Consider the following 26,490-nt stretch of genomic DNA (forward strand, 5'->3'; position numbering starts at 1 on the left):
ACTGTGCAAGTGGCTCTGATGGTGAGAAAACCCTTGGTTGGCTTCATGAAGCAGAACGGCCAAGCCCTGACCTCAAGCCAGTGGGAAGAGGGATCCTGTCCCTCACGCACAGCTCAGGGCTTTTCCTGGGACCATGGGGTGTGGGGTGTGCAAGGCCGAGTGAAGAACACCAACAGTACAACTACTTCCAGATTCCCCATGGGGCTGAAAGGAGGGAACGAGGCCCCAGTGCCATGAGGACAACATGGCTTCTCATATGCTTCAGAGGCAGAGACAACTGCCATAGCCAAGGGGACAAAGACCTGGGTTCTGCTGGTGCCTTCCAGCCTTGCCAGCTCCCTTGGCTATCTCCATCACAGCCCATTCTACACAGTCCTACACCTGCTCCTCTTTCCCTGAGGGTGTAGGCACCCGTCTTGCTTCCCCACCTTGCTCTCAGTCCAGCATTTCCCTGACTTCACGGATGTGTATCCACACTCACTGGCTGTTCTTTGAAACACAAAGTCATGGGCTGATCCAGACTCCCTTGGGTGACCTCTTATACCACAACACTACCCTTCAAGTGACATTTCTTCCTCCTAATATCCAGTCTTGACTTTCCAATTTGCACTTTGTGACATTTTTCCTCTCTCTCGCTTTTTTCCCACTACCAACGAAAGCTCTACCATCTCAAAAACTACCCTTCAAACAGGGAACCCAACCTGTTAGCCTTCTTGTGGTCTTTCACTTGACCAGAGAGAAGTAACCTCACCATCATCTTCTAAATCACATGACTGCTTCTGGCCTTTCTGCGTCTCGGATCAACACAACCATGTGCCTGCTGCTGTCCCATCATGTACTCAGGGAGAATGAACATGACAACCCATCTCCAAGCCCTCTTCCTGGATAGGGCCTGTGGGGCACTTTGGCAGAGGTACTTTCCCAGCCGTGTTCCTGCTGCTGGCCTGTCACCTCCAGAGACAGAACTGACTTCACAGTCCCCCTCACAGCCATACGCTTCCTACTGTATTACGGGTTTCTGAGACAAAATTGACCTCATAATACCATACCCATCCATCACTTTCCTTACGGCCCAGGGCCTGACCAGATAAAAGTATGCTGTTTTATCAAATTCATCCAATATAGTTCCTGCTAATGATTTGAGTGAAGAAACATTCTTTACAGGAACTGCTCTATTTATGTTGACACCTTTTATATCTCCTTTCCTGCTTCTTTTTTTTTCTTTTTCTACTTCTTCCATCTACTCTGTCTTCAAAAACCTCTCCAAGGGAAAGATTCATTGAATCACAGAATAACTCAGGTTTAAAGAGAGCCCTGAACATCATCTTGTCTCACTCTCTACTTAAGGCAGGCTGAACCAGATGAGGTTGTTCAAGCCCTCTGCCCAGCTTTTCATCATCAACAAAGGAGCTGAAACTGCACTCATCACATCATACAGAGGGATAAGATGTTCAACAGTGTTGGCCCAAGTGCTGGTCACTGAAATAACTGGCTGCATGGAGAACTTTGTACCACTGATGATATTTGGGCTTGATCGTCCAGACAACTTCCCACCCAGTGTCCACATTTTCAGCCCAGAAGCACCACTATGCCTATAAGGACACCACGGGACACCATGTCTAAGGCCTTTCAAAACTCCATGCACACAACATGCTTTTTTGGTTCAGCAATCCCTTTCTTGTCCTTCAAGTGCCTGGAAATTGCTGCAGGAGGACAGGCCCCATCCCCTTCCCAGGGACAAAGGTAGACTGACCAGCCTGTAATTTTCCCATTTCTCGCTCCTTCCCTTCTTGAAGATGGGTTGACATCTGCCTTTTCCAAGGACCCCAGAACATCTCTGATTGCTCTGGCACTTTTGAGAGCACAATCCAGAATCATGGGCAAGGGTGACGTAGCAGACAGGAGCACTTGCAATGAGCCTGTCCAAGGCAGCTGAGATGAATCTCACTGGGCCAGTGGGGTTTGTTCCTGGAGTTACACACACAAATGTCAGGGTTCTGTCAGGTGTCCACATCTGAGCTGGCGTCATGGACTCCTTATGCAGCCAGGGATGTTCAGAAACAGTCTTTCTTTTTTACACAGAGTCAGTGCCCTGCAGCAGGGGTAGTGTCTCTCTGGCCTCCTGTTGACACTCCCAAAGGACAGGAGGCACCTCAGCCCTGCAGTGTATCGCCCTGCCCTACACTCATCTGAGATGCCTCATATTATGAGGAACGGACACAGGGATCTCAGTTCAAAGAAGCACATCCCAGGGCTGCATTCAGGTGGTTTGTCATGGGATGTTACTCCCAATGTGAAATGACCTCGACATACTGTCTGTCCCACAGGCCTTCTTAGAACCCCAAGGAATAGCTGATGACGTTTGTGCTCACTCGAGTTCATCTCACCTCACACACACAGATTGTGCGTGTTTACATCTCATCTGTACAATGCAAACATGGACTTCTGACCTTGCTGTCCTTCCATGGAGGGACAAAGAACCTCTCCAAGCTGGGGTGAGAGGCCAGTGCTGGGAATGGTGGTTGTGAGGGGCTAGTCCATGATGATTGCCCTGGGGCAGCTGCCCTGGGGTGTCCAGCACACATCGACACAGACCAGACCCTGCTCTGCTGGTCCTTCAGGTCTCTAGTAGGAGGCCAGGCTGTGCAAGGACACTGCTGAGTGCCTCCACCTTGTGCACCCACACTCTTTAGCTGTACACTGGTGTTTTCATCTGAGGGCCATTTTCCTGGGCATGTTCTTGAGAGAATCTTTGCAAGAAGACCTTATCCTCTGGCACTGCCTTAGAAGATCACCTTTTTTATGGAAAGGTTGTTACGGATGTCACAGAGGTGCCCATTGCCTGTCCCTGCCTGTGGTCACAGGACTACCATGCAGCACAACTGTGACCAAGCTGCCACAGCACTCAGGCCTTACACCAATGCAAGGGATCAGAGAGTGCAAAAGTGGAAAGAGAACAACTCTGGAAGATCAAACACTGGTGTTCCCCGGCAGTGCTGGGACTCTTTTCCCCTCCACCCATGCACACAGGAACTGTCCCTGCAGGTCCAAAAAGGCCTTGAAGGAACGATCTCAGGAAAGAAATATTCACTATAAGGTCCTTTATTTTATTTAAACACACAGAGAGCACGGCTCCTCATTTCCACAGCCAAGAAAGAAAAGCAGACAGTGAATTAGAAAGGGGATGACAACATTACCACCAGTAAAAAAACACCACCACCACCAAAAAAAAAAAAAAAAAGACAGACTGGGCCTGTAATGAGTTACATTATAACTGCGCTGCAGAAGAGGATGGGCAGTTTATTGCTTCAGAAAAACATCCATTTATCAGTTTCCACATGGCATCCTTGAGCTCTTGGTTCTTCATGCTGTAGATGAGGGGGTTCACTGCTGAAGGCACCACTGAGTACAGAACTGTCATCACCAGATCCAGGAATCGGGAGGACATGGAGGGGGGCTTCAGGTAGGCAAACATGCCAGTGCTGATAAACAGGGAGACCATGGCCAGGTGAGGGAGGCACGTGGAAAAGGCTTTGTGCCGTCCCTGCTCAGAGGGGATCCTCATCACAGCCCTGAAGATCTGCACATAGGACAGCACAATGAAAACAAAACACCCAAAAGCTAAACAATCACTAACCCCAAGAAGACCAACCTCCCTGATGTAGGAGTGTGAGCAGGAGAGCTTGAGGATGTGGGGGATTTCACAGAAGAACTGGTCCACAGCATTGCCATGGCAGAGAGGTAGTGAAAATGTATTGGCAGTGTGCAGCACAGCATAGAGAAATCCACTGCCCCAGGCAGCTGCTGCCATGTGGACACAAGCTCTGCTGCCCAGGAGGGTCCCATAGTGCAGGGGTTTGCAGATGGCAACGTAACGGTCATAGGCCATGACCGTCAGAAGACAATACTCTGCCACTATCAAGAAGGCAAACAGAAAGAGTTGGACAGCACAGCCTGCGTAGGAGATGGCCCTGATGTCCCACAGGGAATTGGCCATGGATTTGGGAAGAGTGGTGGAGATGGAACCCAGGTCAAGGAGGGAGAGGTTGAGGAGAAAGAAGTACATGGGGGTGTGGAGGTGGTGGTCGCAGGCTATGGCAATGATGATGAGGCCATTGCCCAAGAGGGCAGCGAGGTAAATACCCAGGAAGAGCCAGAAGTGCAAGAGCTGCAGGTCCCGTGTGTCCGTAAATGGCAGGAGGAGGAAGTGGGTGATGGAGCTGCTGTTGGACATCTACTGCTGCTGGGCATGGGGACCTGTCCAAAGAGGAAATAACAGTGACAAGTTAGGGGAGACTTTTCTGAGCATAATCAAAGCTGTTTCCCAACACCCTTCTCCCTGCTGCACACACACACGTGCACACACACACCATTATTCCTTTTCTAGGAGACCTTTAATCTCCGTGGCTGGATCCCTGGCTGATGCTGGCTTAATGTGCCATGAGGAGCAGGACTTCTGCCCACCAGCTGCCGAGGAGTCAGCCCTGCTCTGCAGCAGTGGGTGCATTGAAATGATGGGGGCAGGGGCCAGTCCTGGTGTTTGACTTTGTCAGATGAAACTGCTCCTAATGCAAAAGGGATTGTCAGCATCTGCACCCGCAGAGCTAAGGAACAGGGATGGCAGAAGGCAGTTTAAGAGTTCTAGGTTTTTTACAGCTCCCCTTCCATCTTCCCTGGTGAGTATTCTTGGATGCTAGAAACCCTCAGCATTTCTGCTGCACTCAGGGAGAACAGAGTTTGTCCTACGAGACAAGAGGATTGCCTGTGGGTTAGTGCAGAGTGAGAGGAGCTGGTCTGTTCCTCTGTCTAGCGCCAAGTTTCTCTGAGCTTGTAACTTTCTGAGATGGAGAGTTATCACACTCCTGTGTTACCCTGAAATATTACTGGATGCTGCTGAGAGCAGAGGGATCCATCACAGACCACTAAGTGCCTCACCCTTTCACAAGGTCTCAGCACCCCACTTCCAGCCCACGACACTCATGCCTTATTTCACCAACCCAACAGCATTTCCTCAGTAGCAGAGGCTTTGCACTCTCCATGGGGCTTTAAGATAAAAGAGGTGCTATGAGATAGGTTTACATCCTTGAGGGCAGCTCACAGCTTGGAAGGACATCTCAAGGGGACAGCCAAGTGTCCTAACAAGGGCATCTCAGTAGGAGTCAGCTCATACCCCAGCCCCACAGACTGTATTGACCAGATCCCACAGATAGGAGGAAAGCTGGGACACTTGTTCCCATGGACACACCTGCATGAAAGGACCCACAACATCAGTGTGTGACTCTGCAGCTCAAACTCCACCTCCCCAGAGAGCCTGGCAGCAAGAATTAAACAAACACAGCAATAACAGAGACAAGTGGAGAAACAAGGGGAAATCCAGTGAGGGTGTGGCTGGGAGAGGCCAGGGCAGAGGTAGCCGGGCCCTCAGGACAGCGGTACCCTGACCCAGCTGTGCACGCCACCTCCCACACACCAGCATTGCCGGGCAGCTGCTCTCAGCCCCTGTGCTCTGCAGAGGGAACTGGGCACGTGGCTGGAGAGCTGCACCACGGCTCTGCTGGAGCTCTGGCTGCACAGGAGGGGCTTCATGGCCTGGACCCCACGGCCCTGAGGGCAGAGGCTTTGGTGGGTGTGAGAGGAGGCAAGGGGGCTTGCTCAGAGAAGGGGTCTGCATTGGAGGGGGTCAGACAGAGTTTTCTGAATTCTCCCTCGCACAACATTTCTGGTTTTAGTTTCCTCTCATTCCCAGATCATTTCCCTGCTGCCTGGGGATTTTCCTCCTTGGATGTGTTTCCGTGTCAGCACTCACAGACCCCATTGCAACCTCTGTGCACTCACCTACACAAACCTGCCTGTTTGCAGGGCACTGGCTGCGTGCGTGTTCCTGTTTGGAGGTTCAGAAGGGCAGAACACCCTGATGGGTCCAGCAAAGGTGATGCTGATGGTGTCCATGGGCAGAGGAGTGGCTGAAGGCACTTTAGGAGGCTCCTAGCAGACCTACTGACCATTCAAAGATACATCTCAGGAGTCTCAACGACTTGTTCAAACCTGAGAGCTTCTTTTCTACTGCTCTTTTACTCCCCCCCACTCCCCCTCCTGTCCCCTGCCCTCAGAGTAGGAAACTGAAAACACAGACTCAGGAAATCTCTTTATCTTTATAGCAAACCCTGCCTTGACCTTCCTATTGAAACATCCCCTTGCAAGTGTCCTAGTGCTGATCTGGAGCTGTGAGCAGCCCTGGCCCACACAGCACCCTCTCGACAGCAGAAGGACCCTGCCCTGCCTGGGCTCACTCCTTCTACCCACAGCTTCTCCCTGCAACACCATAAGGAGCTCCCCGGGCAGGCTGAGTGCTGACCCTGACAGGCAGCAGAGTCCCTGCCCTGGTACAAAGACCCCTGGGGTGCAGGGACCCTGGTCTCAAGGACAGCCCTGGGCACCCCTGGCTGCACACCCCTGCAGTTGTCCCCAGCAGAAGGCAGCCGTCATGCTCTGTCCCTCTGGCAGTGCAGCAGGGAAGCCCTGCTCTGGAGCATGTTCTTCTCCTCCACAACAGAGATACTGTGAGACACATCCTGACAGATCCTGTAAACTGTGGGATGCAGCAGCTTCAGGTAATCCCACCAGCAACTGCCCCTGCATTGTGCTGCAGCCAGAGACTTACCATGTCGAGGGCTGTGAAGATTTCTCCCCCAGTGAGCTCTCAGCACCCTCCCACCCCACACTGCCTTTAACCTCTCTCTGCCTGGCTCCTCTCCCCTCGCTGCCTGCAGGCAGTGCCCTCAGCCCTGCTGCGCTCTGCAGAGGAGCTGCTCCTGGGCAGAGCTGTCTCTCTGCAGCGCTGCCCACTTGCCATCAGCTCCCTCCACCCCAGGAGCCCAGCCCAGCTCAGCAGCAGAGGGACCAGCCCAAGGTGTCTCTTCCTCTGTCCCCTCTGGGCTCCCTCCAGGTGTCCCTGCGGCTCCAGGGGAACCTGCTGTGACACAGGTTTAAGCAATCCCTGATGTTCCCTCTCTCAGCTGGGGAGTGACTCTTCTTTCCAGCAACAGCATTTCTCGTCTCAGAGACAGAGTGAGGTCTAAGACTGACATTTCCTTGTCCCATCATTACACAGGATAATCAGACCATGACCAGGAGGGATCTCCTTTACCCTTGCTGAGGGAACGGATGCAGATGAGTCAATAGAAGCATCTCATTTGTGGGTTTGTAGTCCTGGGGCCAGAAGGGGACTCAGCCCCCTCCCCATGAGGGAGTTCCCCATGAGCCAACAATGTGCCCTTGTGGCCAGGAAGACCAATGGTTTCCCAGGGTGCATGAGGAAGAGTGTGACCAGCAGGTCGAGGAAGGTTCTGACAATTACTGTGCTAGGTGTGTGGTTTTGAGTATTTGTTTTAACCCCTCACCTTCTGGTGTCCTCAGGACCCGTTCCAAACTGCATTGAGTGGCCTTTGGAAATCGCAGGGCAAGAGTCTGAGTCGTTGGTTGTTTTTTAGCTCTCAGATGGATTGCAACAAATCAGCAATATGGAATTTCCCTTTTAAGGTTTGTGGTGAGGGTGGTATCTGAAATGACCCGCCATGCTTCTTTTGGTTTTTCTCTCTGGATGCTCAGAACCAACTGAACTCTGAAGGACAGTACATCACGAATTGGTGCTTACAGAAAACATATTTAAAACCCCTTATCACTTAGTCGATTGGAGCAGCAAAATCCTTGTTAGTGTTTGCTTGTGTAAAGGCAGTATGGGAGGTGAACAGAATCAAATAGAATATGCAGCTTGAGATAAAAAATATGTTAAGAAGGAAAAGGATGTTATAAAACGCTATAAGTGGGTGATTAACCAAGGGGAATGTCCTTGGAGGTTCCACTGTTCTAAAGTAGCAGATCCCCTCTCTCCAGCCTGTGAAGCACATGTTAGTCATTGCAAACTGGAGACCTTAAAAGGCAGTAAAAAAGGAAGCTTGTGCCATTGGAACTCTGTGGTGTGTGTTAAAGAAAATTGGCAGAGTCCGGGTCTCTGGGTTTGCTGGTTTTATTAACAACTCAGAGTTGGACCACCACTGCAGTGAATGGTACCTGACTCAAATTCACTATCGGTTTATATAGAAACTAATAATCAATTACATCATAAACATTTCATAAGCTTCTGTTAATAATCCACTAACTATTTCAATTCCTCTTTCTTCCTTCATCAAGAGTCCACAAAAGTCCATTCTTTTCCATCGGTACGCTGATCTTTATGTTCTGGTTCCACTCCGACTCCGGTCGACACCCTGTCCTCGATGTTCTTGCTGTGATCGGCGTCCTTAATGTTCTTGCCGTGATCAGCGTCCCGTCCTGATCCAGGTTGATCAGAGTCCAGTTCCCACCGCCAGTGTCTCCTAAACATTCAACCTTAAAAACAACTGAAGTTATGTTTAAAACCTTATCTATACTAATTTTTATTTCTAAGTGTCCTATATTTCTTTTAAGGTAAAGAAAAGGTTAACCATACATCCCCTTTACTAAAATCACCAAAAGGTAATACTTCTAGGCCTACTCCTGCTTAGCTACTCATTGAGCTTTGATTGATTGATGATTTGTTCAGTCCTAGGTCAGGATTACACAAGGAGCTTTGAGAACAATATTCATGGATTGTGAAAGCCCACCTGTGTTTATTCAGATAGGCTTATATTAATTATTCTATTCACTATTCTATTTCACCCCTATTGATTCTTGTCTCTCTAACTCATAAGAACTTTTACATTAATTATGTGAAAATTTCTATAACAATTCCCTCCTTTTGTTTTTTATTGCATCCCTGCAATTATTTGTATCTCCATGATGATTCTATTTTTGAAGCAAAGGAAGAAAAACATCTCACACAGCACTGTCCCAACACTAGTACAATCACAAGGACAATAATTATAAGCAAGACAATTACAATCAGCTTCTTTATCCATAAGGCCAAGTCTGGGAACCAAGATGTGAGCCAAGAGAGTGTTTCAGTAAATCCCCATGAGGTGTCGTCCCTTTCTACCTTTTGCATCATAGAACTCACTTCCCAAATTTTGTGCACATCTGTGAGCAGTTCTCCTGATCGGTCTGTGTACATACAGCAACTATCATTTAAAACTGTACACACTCCTCCTTGTGAGGCTAATATCATATCTAGAGCCATTCTATTTTGAACTGTGATTTTAGAGAGCTCTGTAATTTCCTTTTGCAATGTCAGAAATCCGTGCATTGAGGCATTGGCTAATTTTTCTATTATCTCCCCAGATATATTTATTATCGTTTTTTTCCAAATTGATAAATAATTCCTCTGGGCTCAATCTTTGGATAGCTAGATGTAAAAATGAGTTCCCCAGTCTTTGCCTCAATTGCTATAAAGAAGCCTGCAGATCGCCAAGAACAATTATTATAAAGCACACGAGAGGCATTGGTATTGGAATCTTGGTAACGAATAGCAAATCTTACACAAGGTGAAACAGCAACATTTACAGATGGAAAAAAAGAAAAAGGAACAAACTAAAATATTTCATCTTTCCCCGGGTTCCTTGCGGACATGAGAATGATGGATCCAGGTTTCTTTCCCTGCAACTTTGACAGCATAAAAAGAGAAGTTAAAAGTACAGCATAGGGTCCTTCCCATTTTGGTTCAAATCTATTTTTCCTCTTAAAGTTTTTTATCAATACTTTGTTTCCTGGTTGAATATTATGTACTTGTATCTCAGGAGATCCACCTCGATACCAATAGGCATGCTTTCGCATTTCAAAGAAATAATTTTGTAAGTACAGTATATATTGTGTCACTCGTTCATCTCCATCCAATAAACTTTTTTTTTTTTGCTGGTAAATAAGTGCCTGGAACAGCCAAAACTCGCCCAAACAATATTTCTGCTGGCGATAACCCAACAGGTTGTCTGGGTGTGTTCCGAATGTCCCATAGAACCAAATTCAAAGCCTCTGGTCATTTCAATCCTGTTGTTTTACACACTTTAACAATCTTTTCCTTTATGGTCCTGTTCATTCTCTCTACCTGTCCAGAGGACTCAGGGTAATAGGGTGTATGTAACTTCCCTGTGACTCCTAAAGCATTATAAACTTGGAACAGAATCGCTGCTGAAAAATGAGCTCCTCTATCCGAGTCAATTACTTCAGGAACTCCATATCGGGGTATTAACTCTTTCAACAGCGCTTTCACTACAGTTTTTGAATCATTCTTTCTTGCTGGGAAGGCTTCTACCCATCCTGATAATTGATCTACAATCACTAACAAGTACGAACACCCCATTGCTTTTGGCATTTCAGCATAATCACTTTGTAATCCTTGAAAAGGAAACACCGCGGGTGGTCTTTTACCTTGAGGTGGCTGAATCCTAGTGGTAGCGTATTGTCAGCAAAGTTTACAGCTTTCAGTAATCCTTTTCACTGCGGAGCAGACTCCAGGTGCAGCCCAAAGCCATTGAGTTCTCTGTGCAAGTCCCTCAGGTCCCCCATGGCATTTTTCATGGAACCACCGAACAACAGGTAGTAAATACCTTTTCGGGAGTAGGGGTTTGTTGCCCAATGTCCATTGCCCATCCCGTTGTTCCGCTCCAAGTCGTCTCCAAAATTTCATTTCTTCCTCTGGAAGAGCCTCATACATCTCCTCTGCACTTGGAAGCCTGTCAGGTTTCTCTGCTGCACACAGAACTGCCATAATAAGATGAATTTGTTTGGCTGCAGCTTTCGCAGCCTGATCAGCCAAGTGATTTCCTCACGACAGTGCATCTTGGTGGTTTGTGTGAGCTTTTATATAACTGTATAGCTTCTAAAAGGTCTCGTACCTCCTTCCCGGGTGCAATGGTTTTTCTAGCTGAAGTCAAAAATCCTCTTTCTTTCCACAGGGTACCTGTAGCATGACAAACTCCAAAAGTGTATTTAGAGTTTGTGTAAATGTTAGCTTTTAAACCTTTTGCCAACTTTGCAGCCTCGAAAGCGCTATGATTTCCACGCCTTGTGCCCCCACAGCACTAGGAAGAGGGTTAGCTTTTAACACAGTTTTTTCTGTTGTTACTGCAAAGCCAGTATACCTTTTTCCTTCTTCGTAAAAAGACGAGCCGTCTGTCAAAAGGTTGATGTCTGGGTCACTCAGGGGTTGGTCTTGAAGATCATTGCGTGGTTTACTGGATACTGCCAATACCTGGGTACAGTCAGGTTGATCTTTTTCCCCTTCAGTCAGCAAAGGTATTGAAGTGGCTGGATTCAAAGTATTGCACCTTTGAAGTGTGATGTTGTCAACCAAAAGTAAAACCAGTTCATATCTATGTGCCCGTTGCGGTGAAAGTGGTTTTTCTGCATATTGTTTCAAAAATATTTCAACTTCATGGGGTATGCATACAGTTAGGGGATGTCCCAGCACTATTGGTCTACAATTTTTCTACCATTTCTGCTGCTGCAGCTACTGATTTTATACAAAATGGTGTTCCTTGTATAACTGGATCTAATTGAGCAGAAAAATATGCTACTGATCTTTCATGTGGTCCTAAAGTTTGGACTAAAACTCCTCTAGCATTTCCCTTTCGCTCATCACAATATAATTTGAAAGGTTTACTATAATCTGGTAAACCTGAAGCTGGTGCTTGCATTAAGGCACCTTTCAGAGTTGTAAAAGGTTTTTGCCTCTCCAGACCCCATATGATGGACTGCAATTTTGATGGAGATGCTCGGTGACCTTTTACAACCAATTTATTACACAAATACCGAGTGTCTGTAACACAATCCTTCCTTGAACGACATACTAACAATAACTCATCTACATATTGTATCAATTCAGACTTACACTGAAAAAACAAATCAGCCAAATTCCCTTTCAAAATTTGGGAGAATATAGTTGGTGAGCTTGTAAATCCCTGGGGTAACCGAGTCCAAGTTAATTGTTTCCCTTGCCAAGTGAAGGCAAATATGTGCTGGCTTTCCTCAGCCACAGGTATGCTAAAGAAAGCTCCAGTCAAATCCAATACAGTGTAAAATTTTCCCCAAATAGGTATTTGAGTAACAATCAAATTTGGATCAGGTACTACTGGATGGGGAACAGTTACAAATACAAATCTATATTCTGGATCCCCATCTTTGTAACTTTGACATTCTTTTAAAATCCCCTTTTCCAAAAATGATTTTATTTGTTTTCCAATACTTGGGATAGCTTCTGCCACAATTGGGTATTGCCTAATAGACGGGGGAGTCCCTCCTTTTGTTTTAATCACTACAGGTTCTGCAGATTTTAACAGTCCAATATCATCTCTGGAGAGACTCCATAATTTTTAAGGTACATTCTTTAACTCTTTTGGGATTTTAAGCTCACCTTCTTGAATTTCTATAGTTTGCATTCCCATTATGATCAATCAAATTCCTTTGGGAGTTAAATCTATGCATGTTTCCAATTCCTGTAATAAATCTCTCCCAAACAGTGAAATAGGAGAAGTTGGCGAAATAACAAAGGTTTTAGAAAATGAGCTAGAGAAAGCTGGAACAGCAGCTCAGTTTCTAGCAGAGCAGCATATAGTGACTTACAGAAGTCACGAACAATGCAATGCAATCACTGCAGTCTAGGAATTCAAGAGTAACTCTTGGACAAGATCCATAGGTTCTACAGGGAAGGCCCAGGTTCCTGTGGGCTGGCACCATGGATCTTGGTACCCTTGCGAGCAGATTCCTTGGGACTACCCACAGCTGAAGCGGCCATTGGGAACCCAAGAAACTTGGTCCATTCTTAGCAAACACATGAGCATCCATGAACACTCTTGGGTCATCTGTGGTAAACTCAGGCTGAATAACACAAGAGCAAGTCACTTCAAGTGGCTGAGACAGAACCCATCATCTTGACACAATTTGGGAAAATGTCACCTTCCAACGAGAGAAATTTAAGGGAATAATGTGAAAAGAGCCATCAGGTCAGCCTGCATAGTAAGGGAAAGTAATATTTACTGTGCTGTAGATGCAGAAGGCAATAAGCATTGGATTGTGCCTCAGAATACTCAAGGAGATCTAATCAAGTTCATCCATGAGCTAAGGCAAACACTGAGCACAATGAAGGACAGTGAGTGGTGGCCTAACACAAAGAAGGACGCAGATTGCTGGTGTAGGAGCCGTCTTTCTTGCACCATGACCAGTGCAGACTACACTGGAGTAAAAGCCCCAGCCCAGCACCAACATACTGAAGGCCCACAGGCACAACTGCAGATTGACTTCATGGGACCTCTGCCAGTGACAACCTGAAACATCAAATGCATCCTGTAAGTAGTAGCTCCTTCTAGTAAATGGTCAGAATCCCTCCCTTGCAAACCCAACGTGGTGGCCACCACTGCAAATCTGCTGTTTAACAGTGTTATTTCTTGATGGGGTCTGCTCCACACCAGGCTCTGATCTCAGCACTGACTTTGTCACAGGATTTATGCATGAGCACTGCAAAGCCTAAATGTAACATGTCCCACCCTGGCTCTGTCAACCTGTGGGGCAGGGGAGAGGGAAAGGCCAGTAAAGGGACTGGGTTTGGCTGTTGGATGTGGGGTCCAATAGAAATGAGGGATCTAGGGAGTGCATGGGGAGAGACAGACAAAGACGACACAAATTGTGATGTTGATTGAGAGGCCATTATTGCTACAAGAGCCTGATTGGCCAGCAGCTGGCCCCAGCAATATGGGGACAAACTGTTCATCACCAAACCACTCATCCCGGCAGAGAGAAGATGGTGGCAGAGGGAAAGGGGGGAGCCAGGCCAAGGGGAGATGGCTGGAATGGTGATGATTGTGAGAACACTTCCACTGCAGCAGCCTGATTGACCCTTAGGAGACATTCTGGCCAGCAAGCATTGTGAGGTCATCCAGCACATCAGAGAACCCACTCAACAGAAATTACATCCTTGGGGAGGGGGTGACGTAGGTGGAAGAGGCCTACCCAGGTTCTGATTCTGGGGACACCTCTCTTACAGCAATCTGACCAACCATGGCAGACAAGAGGGCAGGCAGAGCTCACGGCCACCCTGCTCAGGGCTAGCCCTCAGACTGGTGAAAACTCTTTTCCTTATCTCCAGGTCAAACATTCCCTGTTTCACCCAGCACCCATTGTCTTTCATCCTCTTAACTTGTGCCATGGTGGAGAGCCTACCTCTGTATTCTCCATGACCTCCTTGTAGGTACTGTCAGGCTGCAATGAGGTGCCCCTCAGCCTTCCCATCTCCAGGCTGGACAAGCCCAGCTTCCTCATCCTCTCCTTACAGGTAAAGTTCTCCAGCCCCAGCTTGTCTTGGGGGCCATTCACTAAACCCCCTCCAGCTTGCCAACATCCTTCTTGTCCTGGGCATCTGAAATCTGGATGAAGTAACCTGGACAACCCCTTCTTTTATCTGGCCGTACTCCTGATCGCACAGCCCAGGGTGCTCCTGGCCTCCCTTGTTGCCAGGGCACATATCTGCCTCCTGTCCAGCTCCCTGCTCACCAAGACTGTTCCCACCCTCCCCATTCAGCAGCAGGCTGGTATTTTACTTGTTCAGCCTTGGTCTCTAACGAGCGATTGAAGCTCTTTTTGCTCTTGACTTTCCTTGCACCCACTGGCTCCAGGCAAGCCTCCCTTCCTAAAAACAACAAAGTCAATACATATCAATTTCTCCTTGGTAAACTGTCCTTGCTGTCACCTCCCAGCAGTTGCTTCACAGCTCCTGTCAGAGCCAGCCCTGTCCTTGCACTGACCCAGCCCAGCCCCACAAATGCTGCATCATTAAGGGAAGACATATGGTGGAGGGAAATGCTCGCTCAGCCATCCTGCAAGGGACCTCGGGAGGTTTCTAGGCCAAACAAAACCATAGAAAATGGAGAAAGGAAAACAAGGATGGGCTGTTTGTGTGCTACACTATGTTAGTATGAGATGTGTACCTATACAGACACAGAGACGATGTGGATCCCTCCAGGAGCTGGTCTCAGACCCTCTGTCTACCCAGGAGCTAGCCCCGGGTTCCCCTTGTGCCCCAGTCCCCCCACACACAGCCAACAAATGAACACATGCTCTCTCCAGCACAGAATCACAGAACCATTGGGGCAGCCAGCTTCCACTTGCTCTGTGCTTCCTCTTCAGGCTTCATTTTAGTCAGGAGCTCCTTTCTCATCCATGCAAGCGTCCTGCCACCTTTGCTGGACTTCCTGCATCTCAGAGTGGGCCATTCCGAAGCTGGAAGAGCATATCCTTAACCTTCAAACAGCTCTCTGCACTCTTCTTCTACCCCATGGCAGTCTTCCAATCAAGTCCCTCAGCAGCCCAAAGCCTGCTCTGTGAAGTCCTGCTCTTTGCCTTCTTCCCTTCTCTCAGGAGACTTAACTCTACCTTCTCACCCATGACTGTGATATCCCTGGCCAGCTCTTCCTTGTTTGTAAGTACAAAGTCCTACAGGGTGCCTCGCCTCACTGCCACTTCAGTCACCCTTGTCAGGAAGATGTCGTCAATGAGCTCCAAAAACAGCCTGTGTGATTTGCACCTTGCCATGTTACCCCTTCAGCAGATATGAGGATAGTATAAGTCCTCCATGAGGACCAGGACCCTCAAACCTGAGGCTTCTTCCAGTTGTCTGAAGAAGGCCTCATCCACTTCCTCTTCCTGATCAGGAGGGCCATAACATCTACCCACCACAGTGTTGCCCTTGTTCTGCCCTCTAATGCTGACCCCGTCATCTCTCATTTGACTCATCGTTCATCTGCAGGCAGAGCATCATGCATTCCTGATGCTGTCTTCCATAAAGGGCAGCTTCCCCTCCAGGTCCAGACCTGTGACATCAACTTTGTATCAGACCCCCCAGTTTCACTAGGAGGTGGTTTGGGCTACCTTCTTCCTCCAGTAGACAACTTGCAGTCCTTCTGGGCTCTCTATTGTCCAGATCAGACTTAGGCCCTCAAAACTACCTGCCTCCCAGACCTCTTCTACTCACTGGTTGCTCTGGTTTATGTTCACTAGTGGTTACACCCAACCGACACACACACCAACGTTATACGCACACACACCAGTCTCACCAGTTGCTGGCCCCCCAAAGAACACAAGACCTGATGACTTGGGGTTCCCACTCCAGTGGCTGGCACTTGCACCTCCATTCATACCAAGAACAGAGAGCTCCCTCACCCCAGAAAGCTGTTGGAAATTAAGGTGTTAAGGAAACAGGACAGGCTGCGGTGATCAGTTGCCAGGCACGGCCAAGGAAGTGGACTGATCAGCCACCTGTTTACACATGACCAGCTCCTTTCATCCCCTTTTCTCTCTGTTTTCCCATGTTTCTTCCTCCACAAATCACCTTGATCCCACCCTTTCCCTTCCTTTGGTCCTTTCCAGACATCCCATGGCAAGTCTTGCATAGTCCCCAAATGAGCCTTCTGGCTTCCCATCAGGATTCTCAGACCTCTGAGGCAGAAACCCCGCCATCCTCAGATGCCAAGGTTGTCATGGGACGCTCTCCCATTGACCCATTTGGTGAAGCTTTTGGGCAGATAATTTGGAACTTTCTCTGAATGAATTTTTTGCCTTTTGCGTTTTGAATTGTTTCTCCACAAACATGGCAATTCATGCCCTAAAATGGCAATTTTTTCTTTGTGATGGAAGTGCTGGGCACTAGGACAGATTAAAATGCCAACATGGTGCATGCAGGTATTTGCAGCCCTGTGGAGAAGGAGTTGGGGATATTAGGCTCAAAGAATCATAGAATGGTTTGGGTTGCAAGAGACCTAAAAGGCCATCTAGTCCAACCCCTTCGCCATGGGCAGGGACATCTTTCACCAGTTCACGTTGCTCAGAGTTCCTGACCTTGGACACTTGCAGGGTTGCGGCATCCACAGCTTTTCTGGGCAGCCTGTTCCAGTGTCTTGCCACCCTCATCGTAAAATATTTCTTCCTTATATCCAATCTCAATCTACCCTCTTTCAGTTTAAAGCCATTGCCCCTTGCCCTGTCACTACAGGCCTTGGTAAAAAGTCTCACTCTGTCTTTCTTGGCCTATGACCACCATGTTTTCATCCGCAAACATCTTGGAGAGAGCCCAGAGATCTCTGGGGGCACTTGGGCAGATGACCAGCACATAGAGGCTGAGGGCCCTGGGCTCAGTGGTGTGGAGACTGCAGACCATATAGGAGTAGCCTGAGAGTGCTTGCAGAGGGGTCTCAGAGATGGTGGAGCTTTTCTTCATTGTGGGAAACAGCATGTGAAAGAAATAATGGCACAAAGCGCAGGTGGGGAGGTCCAGACTGGACACAAGGAGAAAGAAATACCACTCCAAGTGCAGTGCTGTGGTGCAACACATCACCCAGGAGTGTGGATCAACCAAGGTTTTGTGTTTCAAGGAAGAGACAGGGAGGATGGAGAGATATCAGTAAAGGAAGGTGACAGCAAGGTGGGGCAGCCGGGTGGATGACTGCAGCCTGCAGAGAAAGAGGCACAGGTGATGTGACACCACGCCTGTGGTGGAGATGATAGAGGGATGTGGAGAAGCTGAAAGCTCCCTAACAGAGCCAACCTCTTCATGACTTTGCTTATGGCTGTTGTCTCTGCCACTGATGCCTATGAGGAGACAACTAATCCTTCCCGCACTGGGGCCTCATTGCCTTCTTGTCCATCCTCAGGAGCATGGTGGGTGTCGTACCATAGTCCTGACCTTGGCATTGCCCATCTCCACGTCACGCTGCCCCAGGAAGAGCCCTGAGCAATGAGTGAGGGACAGGATCTCCCTTTGCAGGGGCCGGGGGTCAGGGTTTGCCCTTTGGTTAATGGAGTCAGGGCTTGGCCCTTTGGATTCATGATACACCTCCAGGTTTACTCAGCATCAGAGCCACCTTCACCTTGCTTTTCCCGACCTGTCATCACTGCCTCCAGCTTTCTGTTCTAACTGGACCCTGAGGATGCTTTCTCACTAGTCTCCCTCAGTGGGACCCATTAACACTCCAAGAAACTTTGGAGTTTGAATGTGACTTTGACTTCTTGAGAGGTTTCTTCAAGTTCCTCTCAGGGTCTGAGGCTCATGGAGTCAGCATCAAACCCACCAGAGGGGTCATTAAAATGCCTTGGGCTGGACCTCTGCTGCTGAGCTGGGCTGGGCTCCTGGGGTGGAGGGAGCTGATGGGAAGCGGGCAGCGCTGCAGAGAGACAGTTCTGCCCAGGAGCAGCTCCCCTGCAAAGTGCAGCAGGGCTGAGGGCATTCCCAGGGTATGCCAGGGAGATGAGCAAGGCAGAGAGCGAGCTTAAAGGTGGTCAGGATTGGGAGGATGACTGAGAGCTCACTGGAGGAGCAATCTTTGCAGCCCTTGACATGGTAAGTCTCTGTCTGCAGGGCAATGCAGGTGTAGTTCCTGGAGGCATGTGCTAAAGCTGGCACAGCCACAGCTTATGGGATCTGTAAGGGGGGGCTCTTGTTAGTCAATTTTGAAGCCAGGCTGTGCAGCCAGGGGTGCCCAGGGCTGTCATTCAGAGCAGGGAGCCTGCACCCCAGGGGGCTGTGTGCCAGGGCAGGGACTCTGCCGCCTGCCAGGGTCAGCACTCAGCCTGCCTGGGGAGCTGGCAGGGCAGGGTCCTTCTGCAGCTGAGAAAGGGCTACATGGGTCAGAGCTGCTCACACCTCCAGATCATCCCAGGGAATTTGCTCAGGGTCCTTTTGAAGAAGGACATCAAGGCTGCATTTACCTGAAATGGAAGGAGTTTGTGCTTTGAGTTTTCCCCTATTAATTGGCTGGGGGAGGGGGGTGTGGGGGCAGTGGGAGATGTGAGTTTATTTCTCCACTCTGCTGAAGTCACAGAAACCCCAGTTATTAAGACTTATCTAGTTGCCCTCAAGCCCCTGCACACACAGAGAAGCCCCTGTGCAGTGCCCAGCTGCCAGGAGGGGTCTGCAGGGCAGGGCTGAGCATGCAGTGGGTGGGATGAGCTCTGTGAGAAGTGACAGAGAGGAGATGTGGGGACAGAGAAACAACTGCCATCAGGGACAGCTCCAGGCAGCAGAGTGATTGTCAGGGAGTGAGAGGGAGCTGCTGCCAGAAATGCTGTGGGAGTGGGGATTCAGGCACGTCCATGCCATCGCCTTCTCTGCAGATGCCCTCCCCAGAGCAAGCCTCTGATCTCTTCTGCCACCCAGCAGAGCCTTCAGCTCAAAGGCCATGGGGTCCACGTCCTGATTTACCTCCTTGGCAGAAGGACCCCTGGTGAGGGGAATCTCCTGAGTACCCATCTGTTTCATAGAATCATAGAATCATGAAACGGTTTGGGTCGGAAGGGACCTTAAAGATCATCTAGTCCAACCCCCCCCTGCCATGGGCAGGGACACATTCCACTAGACCAGGTTGCTCAAAGTCCCATCTAACGTGGCCTTGAACACTGCCAGGGAGGGGGCAGCCACAGCTTCTCTGGGCAACCTAGGCCAGTGTCTCACCACCCTCACAGGAAAGAATTTCTTCCTAATATCTAATCTAAATCTCCCCTCTTTCAGTTTAAAACTGTTCCCCCTCTTCTTATCACTACACGCCCTTGTAAAAAGCCCCTCTCCAGCCCCCTTCAGGTACTGGGAGGCTGCTATAAGGTCTCCCCAGAGCCTTCGCTTCTCCAGGCTGAACAGCCCCAACTCTCTCAGCCTCTCTCCATAGAAGAGGGGCTTCAGCCCTCTGATCATCTTCGTGGCCTCCTCTGGACTCACTCCAAGAGCTCCATGTCCTTCTTATGTTGGTGGGCCCAGAGCCAGACACCATACTCCAGTTGGGGTCTCACCAGAGCGGAGTAGAGGGGCAGAATCTCCTCCCTTGTCCTGCTGGCCATGCTTCTCTTGATGCAGCTGAGGATACAGTTGGCTTTCAGGGCTATCTATTTGTCCCTGTACTGCCTCCATAGGAGTATTGGAGAATTTTTCCCCTCCTCTTCATGCTGCCTTTGTTTCCAGCTAGTGTGGGAGCACCGGGCAATGCTGTTTGCAGTGCTCTCTATCCAGTATATAAAACCTTTAGGACATTCCGTTGTTTCCCTGGGGGGTCCTGCTGTGCTGCAGGCTGTCTTCCAGAAGGGCACAGCTCTCCCATTCCATCTGTGTGTTACCTAGCAGCCCCTCAGTACTAAGGCCATGGCAATGGTGCTGGAAGGCTGTACGCAAGCAGCTGTAGTGAGCCCTCTGTGTCCCTGGATGGGAGGGGAGAGATGAGATATTCCTCAGGTAGGATGAGACAGTAAGAGGAGTTGGAGATCGGCACTTGGGAACTGGATGCACCTGCTCTCAGCATTGTCCAGTTTCTTCTCAGGGGAACACCTTGGTGCAATTGCCCTCCAGCTCAACGAGGTGCCAGTACAGGGCAGCTGAGACCAGGACTGATGGACAGACTGTCTGTCCTCAGTCTGCACGAAGGAACAGTCCCTCTCCTCACCGGAGCCACAAGATTTCTCTTGGAGAGATGCAGACTTGCCAAGGATTTCTGCCCTCAAGATACCACTCCCTGTGGTGGGGCAACTAGAGCCAAATAACACAAAATCCCTACAGCTCTGCTCTGCAGCAGGGTGAAGTGGGAGTGACAGTGATGAAAAACTGTTTAATACCATGGGTGTATTTTATCTAACATCACTCCCAGCTCCTATTTACCTGTTGCTGTAGAACAGAAACGATTCCTCCAGAACCCACAGCAGAGGCCCCTGCTCCTTGGAGCATCCTCAAGCCAGCACCCACCACAGTTCACAAAAGGGACCAGCCAAAGGTCTTTCTGAAAGGGAAGAGGTGATTTGGGGAGTTTCCATGAGAACTGGAATAGGTTTTGCTCTGAGATATCTACCCTAACTTGTCACTGTCTTTTCCTCCTTGGACAGTGCTCCATGCCCAGAGGCACCAAATGTCCAACAGCAGCTGCATCACCCAGTTCCTCCTTCTGGCATTCGCAGACACACGGGAGCTGCAGCTCTTGCACTTCTGGCTCTTCCTGGTCATCTACCTGGCTGCCCTCCTGGGAAACAGCCTCATCATTATCACCATAGCCTGCTACCACCGCCTCCACACCCCCATGTACTTCTTCCTCCTCAACCTCTCCCTCCTTGACATGGGCACCATCTCTGCCACTGTCCCCAAATCCATGGCCAGTTCCTTCTGGGACGTTAGGGCCATCTCCTACGCTGGTTGTGCTTTACAGGTCTTCTTTTTCTTTTTCTGTGCTACAGCAGAGTTTTATCTTCTCACTGTCATGGCCTACGACCACTACGTTGCCATCTGCAAACCCCTGCACTATGGGACCCTCCTGGGCAGCAGAGCTTGTGTCCACATGGCAGCAACTGCCTGGGGCAGTGGGTTTCTCGATGCTCTGCTGCACACGGCCAATACATTTTCACTACCTCTCTGCCAAGGCAATACCCTGGATCAGTTCTTCTGTGAAATCCCCCAGTTCCTCAAGCTCTCCTGCTCACACTCCTACCTCAGGGAAGCTGGACTTCTTGTGGTTCATGTCTGTTTAGGTTTTGGGTGTTTTGTTTTCATTGTGCTGTCCTACGTGCAGATCTTCAGGGCTGTGCTGAGGATCCCCTCTCAGCAGGGACGGCACAAAGCCTTTTCCACGTGCCTCCCTCACTTGTCTGTGCTCTTTTTCCTAATATCCAATCTAAACATCTCCTGGTGCAACTTGAGGCGGTTTCCTCTCATCTTATCGCTTGTTACCTGGGAGAAGAGACTGACACCCACCTCGCTACAACCTCTTTTCAAGTATGGGTGGTACCTGTGCTTCTATGTGTTCCAGGGCAGTGACCTGAATAGGCACAAGGAAGGCACATGGTCAGGGAAAAATGCTTCTTGTGGGCCACTGTCAGAAAACAGGTCAATGTGGTGTCAGAGCTTCAGTGTTTGTGCTGACGTAAGAACTTTCCCACCTCCGTGTGCTTCAAGTTATAGAATCATAGAATCACTGAGGTTCAAAAAGACCCTTGAGATCATCTAGTACAACCATAAACCTACCACTGCCAAGTCTACCACTAAACCACGTCCCTAAGCACCACATCTACACGTCTTTTAAATACCTCCAGGGATGATGACCCCACCACTTCCCTGGGCACCCTATTCCAATGTTTGACAACCCTTTCTGTGAAGAAATTTTTCCTGATATCCAATCTAAACCTCCCCTGGTGCAACTTGAGTCCATTTCCTCTCATTGAATCGCTTGTTACTTGGAAGAAGAGACTGACACCCTCCTTGTTACAACCTCTATAGGTATTTGTAGCCAGCAATAAGGTCTCCCCTCAGCCTCCTTTTCTCTAGACTAAACAGCCCCAGTTCCCTCAGCCACTCCTCATAAGAATTGTGCTCTAGACGCTTCACCAGCTTTGTTGCCCTTCTTTGGACTTGCTCCAGAACCTCAACAGCTTTTTTGTAGTGAGGGGCCCAAAACTGAAGACAGGATTTGAGGTGCGGCCTCACCAGTGCCGAGTACAGAGGGATGATCACTTCCCTTACCCTGCTGGCCACGGTGTTGCAGATGCAGGCTAGGATGCTGTTGCCCTTCTTGGTCACCTGGGCACACTGCTGGCTTATATTCAGCCGGCCATCGACCAACACCCCCAGGTCCTTTTCCACCAGGCAGCTTTCCAGCCACTCTTCCCCCAACCTGTAGCGGTGCATGGGGTTGTTGTGCCCCAAATGCAGGACCTGACACTGAGCCTTGTTGAACCTCAGTACAGTTGGCCTCGGCCCATCTATCCAGACTGTCCAGATCCCTCTGCAGAGCCTTCCTACCCTCAAGCAGATCAACAATCCTGCCCAACTTAGTGTCATCTGCGAACTTACTGAGGGTGCACTCGATCCCCTCATCGAGATCATTGATAAAGATATTGAATAGAACAGGCCCCAATACTGAGCTCTGGGGAACACCACTTGTGACCGGCCGACAACTGGATTTAACTCCTTTCACCACAACTCTGGGCCTGGCCATCCAGACAGTTTTTTTCCCAACAAAGCGTACGCCCATCTAAGACATGAGCAGTCAGTTTCTCCAGGAGAATGCTGTGGGACACTGTGTCAAAGACTTTACTAAAGTGCTGGTAGACAATATCCACAGCCTTCCCCTCATCCAGTAAGCGGGTCATCTTGTCATAGAAGGAGATCAGGTTAGTCAAGCAGGACCTGCCTTTCACAAACCCATCCTGACTGGGCCTCATTGCCTGGTTGTCTTGTATGTGCCCCATGATGGCACTCAGGATGATCTGCTCCATAACCTTCCTTGGCTCTGAGGTCAGACTGACAGGCCTATAGTTCCCCGGATCCTGCTTCTGGCCCTTCCAGTACATGGGTGTCACATTTGCTAATTTCCAGTCCCCTGGGACCTCCCCAGTTAGCCAGCACTGCTGATAAATGATGGAAAGTGGCTTGGTGAGCATTTCCGCCAGCTCCCTCAGTACCCTGAGAGAAGGCAGATGCAATTTGGCTACAGGAATTTCTGTCATCTACATTAATCACTTCTTGGTTGTCCCAGGTACAGCTCTGTGGCCCCAGTGTATTGGACCACTCCCACAGTGACACCATGGCACTCATGCTCTTTGCTTTCATTAACTGCTTTTTAAAGACAGTCCTCCCTTTCCTGATCATGCTGGCATCATTTGAGTGCATCAGAGGTGTCACCCTGGACAAGTCCTCCTGCCCAGCATGGACAGGTAAAAGGCCTTCTCCACCTGTTCGTCTCACCTCACTAGTGCCACTGTTTCTACAGCACCCTCATCCTTGTCTGTGTGATGCCCGGAACAGCCATCCTAAGATAATTCATCAAAGCCCATATTCTACACTATCCTCATGTCCCTGCTCAATCCCCTCATCTACAGCCTGAGGACTGGAAAGGTTGGGGGAAAGCAGGCACTGAGAAAAATGCTCAGGCAAGCTTTGAGGGGAACAGAGACCCCATGGGAGTTGTGGGCCTGCAGGAAGAAGTCAATTCTTATTGTCTTCTGAACAGATCCCGAGGACCTGGACAGGTGTTTGCTGTGTCCTGGGCATTCCTCTGGAGCTGTGGGATATGGAGAAGGCTTTGGGTGTGGGAAGGGGCCTCTCGCAAACATCTTGGAAAGATCAGAGCCACCAGAGAGTTTCCTGTGAGCTTGGAAAAGAAAGACATCAAACCCTTCTTCAAGAAGGGCAGGAAGGAGGATTGGGATTATTACAGACTGGTCAGCTTCACCTCAGTCTGTGGGAAGGTGATGGGGTAAATGCTTCTGCAGCCTACTCCAGGCAGTTGAAGGACATAAAAGGGACTGATGAATGAGAATGGGTAGGGGGAAAGAAGGGCATGTTGTGTACCTGGACTTTATCAAGCCCTTTGACATGGTCTGCCATTGTCTCTTTATAGCCAGATTGATGATATCTGTATTGAAGAAGTGGATGATGTGGTGGGTGGGAAGTTGGCTGGACGATTAGGGTCAAATGTCATCAGTTATAGAAAGTCCTCCTGGCATCCAGTTACCATCCCTCAGTGACCAGCGCTTGAGCCAACACTGCTGAATGTCTTTATTATCCCCCTACATGTTGGGATGAAATGCAGTTTCAGCTCCTTTGTGGATGAAGCCATGCTGTGGGTAGCCCTTGAGCAATCTCACCTAGTTCAGCCTGCCTTGAGCAGGAGAGTCAGACAAGACAACATTCAGGGGTCTCCTCCAGCCTTAGTTATTCTATGGTTTAATGAATCTTTCACTTTGTGAGCTCTCTGAAGACAAAAATAGTGAGAGGAAGAAGAAAAGAGAGAGAGGAAGAAGCAGAGATATAAAATGTGCCCCCAAAATACAGTAACGACTCTGAGCGATGTTTCTCCATTCAAACCATTGGTAAGAAGTTTACTTTGATAAGTAGCTGTACAAAACTATTCACACAGCCAATGAGTGTAATCATTGGCTAGTACATGCTAATGGTGTTGGCAGTGAAAAACTATGAAAAAAATCATTGAAAATTCCAGAAAAAAAACCTAACAATGCTGGAAAGGCAGACTTTTTCAGCTATCACCGAGTTCTTTTCTGCAGAGGTTTCAACTTTCTCCTAAAATCTACATTCATGGCCTCAGATCATGAATTCCTACAGCAGTCACAGAGTTGGCCACTGCTGCAGAGATGCTCTGGGCTAGGTCAAGTACCCATGTGTGAAAAGTGGCCCAGGATGTATGTGAACCCTTCTGGAGCATGAGCTGGTATGCAGGAAGGGAACATCTGGAGTGGTGCAGGGAATCACCCACCTCCAGCATGGCTGGGTCAGCTGAGTAGGGTCCTCTCCAGCACAGCGGAACATCCTGTCCCCTTGGATGCTGGCTGTCAAGTCTGTTCTCAGGATCTGACTGGCCAGTAGTGGGGAGGCAGGTGCTCAAAGGTCATGAAGGTCATCATAAAGCTGACCCCATCAAGATTAAAGATTTGGGGAGGTCAGGGGGAACTGGGACAAAAGGGATAGGAGATTTGGGCGAGGGAAGAGGGGCTTGGCCAACAGAGATGAAAGATTTTGATGAGGTAAAGAAGGTTCAGGTAATGTTGAGGGTGCTGCAACGCTGACGGTGAAAACATTCATGACAGGCCTTTACTCTATTTCTAACCAGTAACCTTAAGCCCTAACACTACCTCTAAGTGCTACCCCTCACATTGAAAGGAACCCACTACTCTAACCCCTAACCTCAACCTTACCTCGAAGGCAAAGCCCAAACCCATAAACCCGTACTCTTATTTGTACTCTACTGCCTACCCTAATCCATAGCCTGTATCGCTAGCATTAAAATTCTAGCTTTAATCCTGTCACCAGAGCCCAAAATAAAAACCAAACCCACAAAGCTAGTCCACAGCCTGAACATGAACCAGACACTCCCAACAGAACACCAAACCTCCCTAAGCTTCTGCCTGATCCCTAACCCTGAAAGGCGAGCTCTCAACCCTAACCCCTAACCTTAACACCCAACCCCTGAAGCCCTCCTTCCCATGCTCTAACCTTCTCACCACTAAACCCTCCCACAGACACACACCCTTCCCTTGGGAGCAGGGCAAGGATCTCGAGGTCCCAGAACAGTCACAAGATGTTGGAAGAGGAATGTGAGGTGACCTGTATCTGATCAGCTCAGAGACCACAAGGAGGAGATGGTGGGAATGCTATGATGAGGTCAGCTTTGCCTCAGGATCTCATAGGCCAGCAGGAGGCCCATGGCTGAGAAGGTGGCTGTGAGGTCACCTGTGTCAGAATCCCTGATACACCAGCAGCAGACTTGGATGTCACTTTGCACCAGGAGATGCCTTTGATCATGGTGCAGCAAGCCGTGCAAATCCCACCTGTGGAAGTGTTATCCCATTTTGGTCCTGTGAACTCTTTCAGTGTTTTCTTAGAAGACAATTCTGGTCATCCTTTGTACTGCCCCCAAAAGAGGATGTTCACATGGGAATTTGTTGCTGCAGTTTTAGATAAAGGAAGGACACGCAGAGCCTAATCACCACTAGCAGGTTGGAACTTCCTGCAGTCTTCTCTTTTACAATCACATTTAACTTGCAACCAGGGGATACACT

The 26,490-nt window shown here is 49.1% G+C and overlaps 1 protein-coding gene across 1 annotated transcript; it reads right to left on the reverse strand.

Moving 5' to 3' along the window:
- Nucleotides 1–3,268: 3,268 nt before the first annotated feature.
- LOC137677040 (olfactory receptor 14A16-like) lies at nt 3,269–4,312 on the reverse strand. The gene has a single exon (XM_068424230.1). The coding sequence runs from the start codon at nt 4,232–4,234 to the stop codon at nt 3,269–3,271; it is 966 nt and encodes a 321-aa protein (XP_068280331.1). The 5' UTR covers nt 4,235–4,312.
- Nucleotides 4,313–26,490: the final 22,178 nt, after the last annotated feature.

Source organism: Nyctibius grandis (genome assembly GCF_013368605.1).
Source record: "Nyctibius grandis isolate bNycGra1 chromosome 34 unlocalized genomic scaffold, bNycGra1.pri SUPER_34_unloc_2, whole genome shotgun sequence".
NCBI classification, from domain to species: Eukaryota; Metazoa; Chordata; class Aves; order Nyctibiiformes; family Nyctibiidae; genus Nyctibius; species Nyctibius grandis.

Excerpts from the sequence above, each read along its gene's own strand:
- LOC137677040 (XM_068424230.1), bottom strand. The coding sequence starts at position 4,234 with ATGTCCAACAGCAGCTCCATCACCCACTTCCTCCTCCTGCCATTTACG.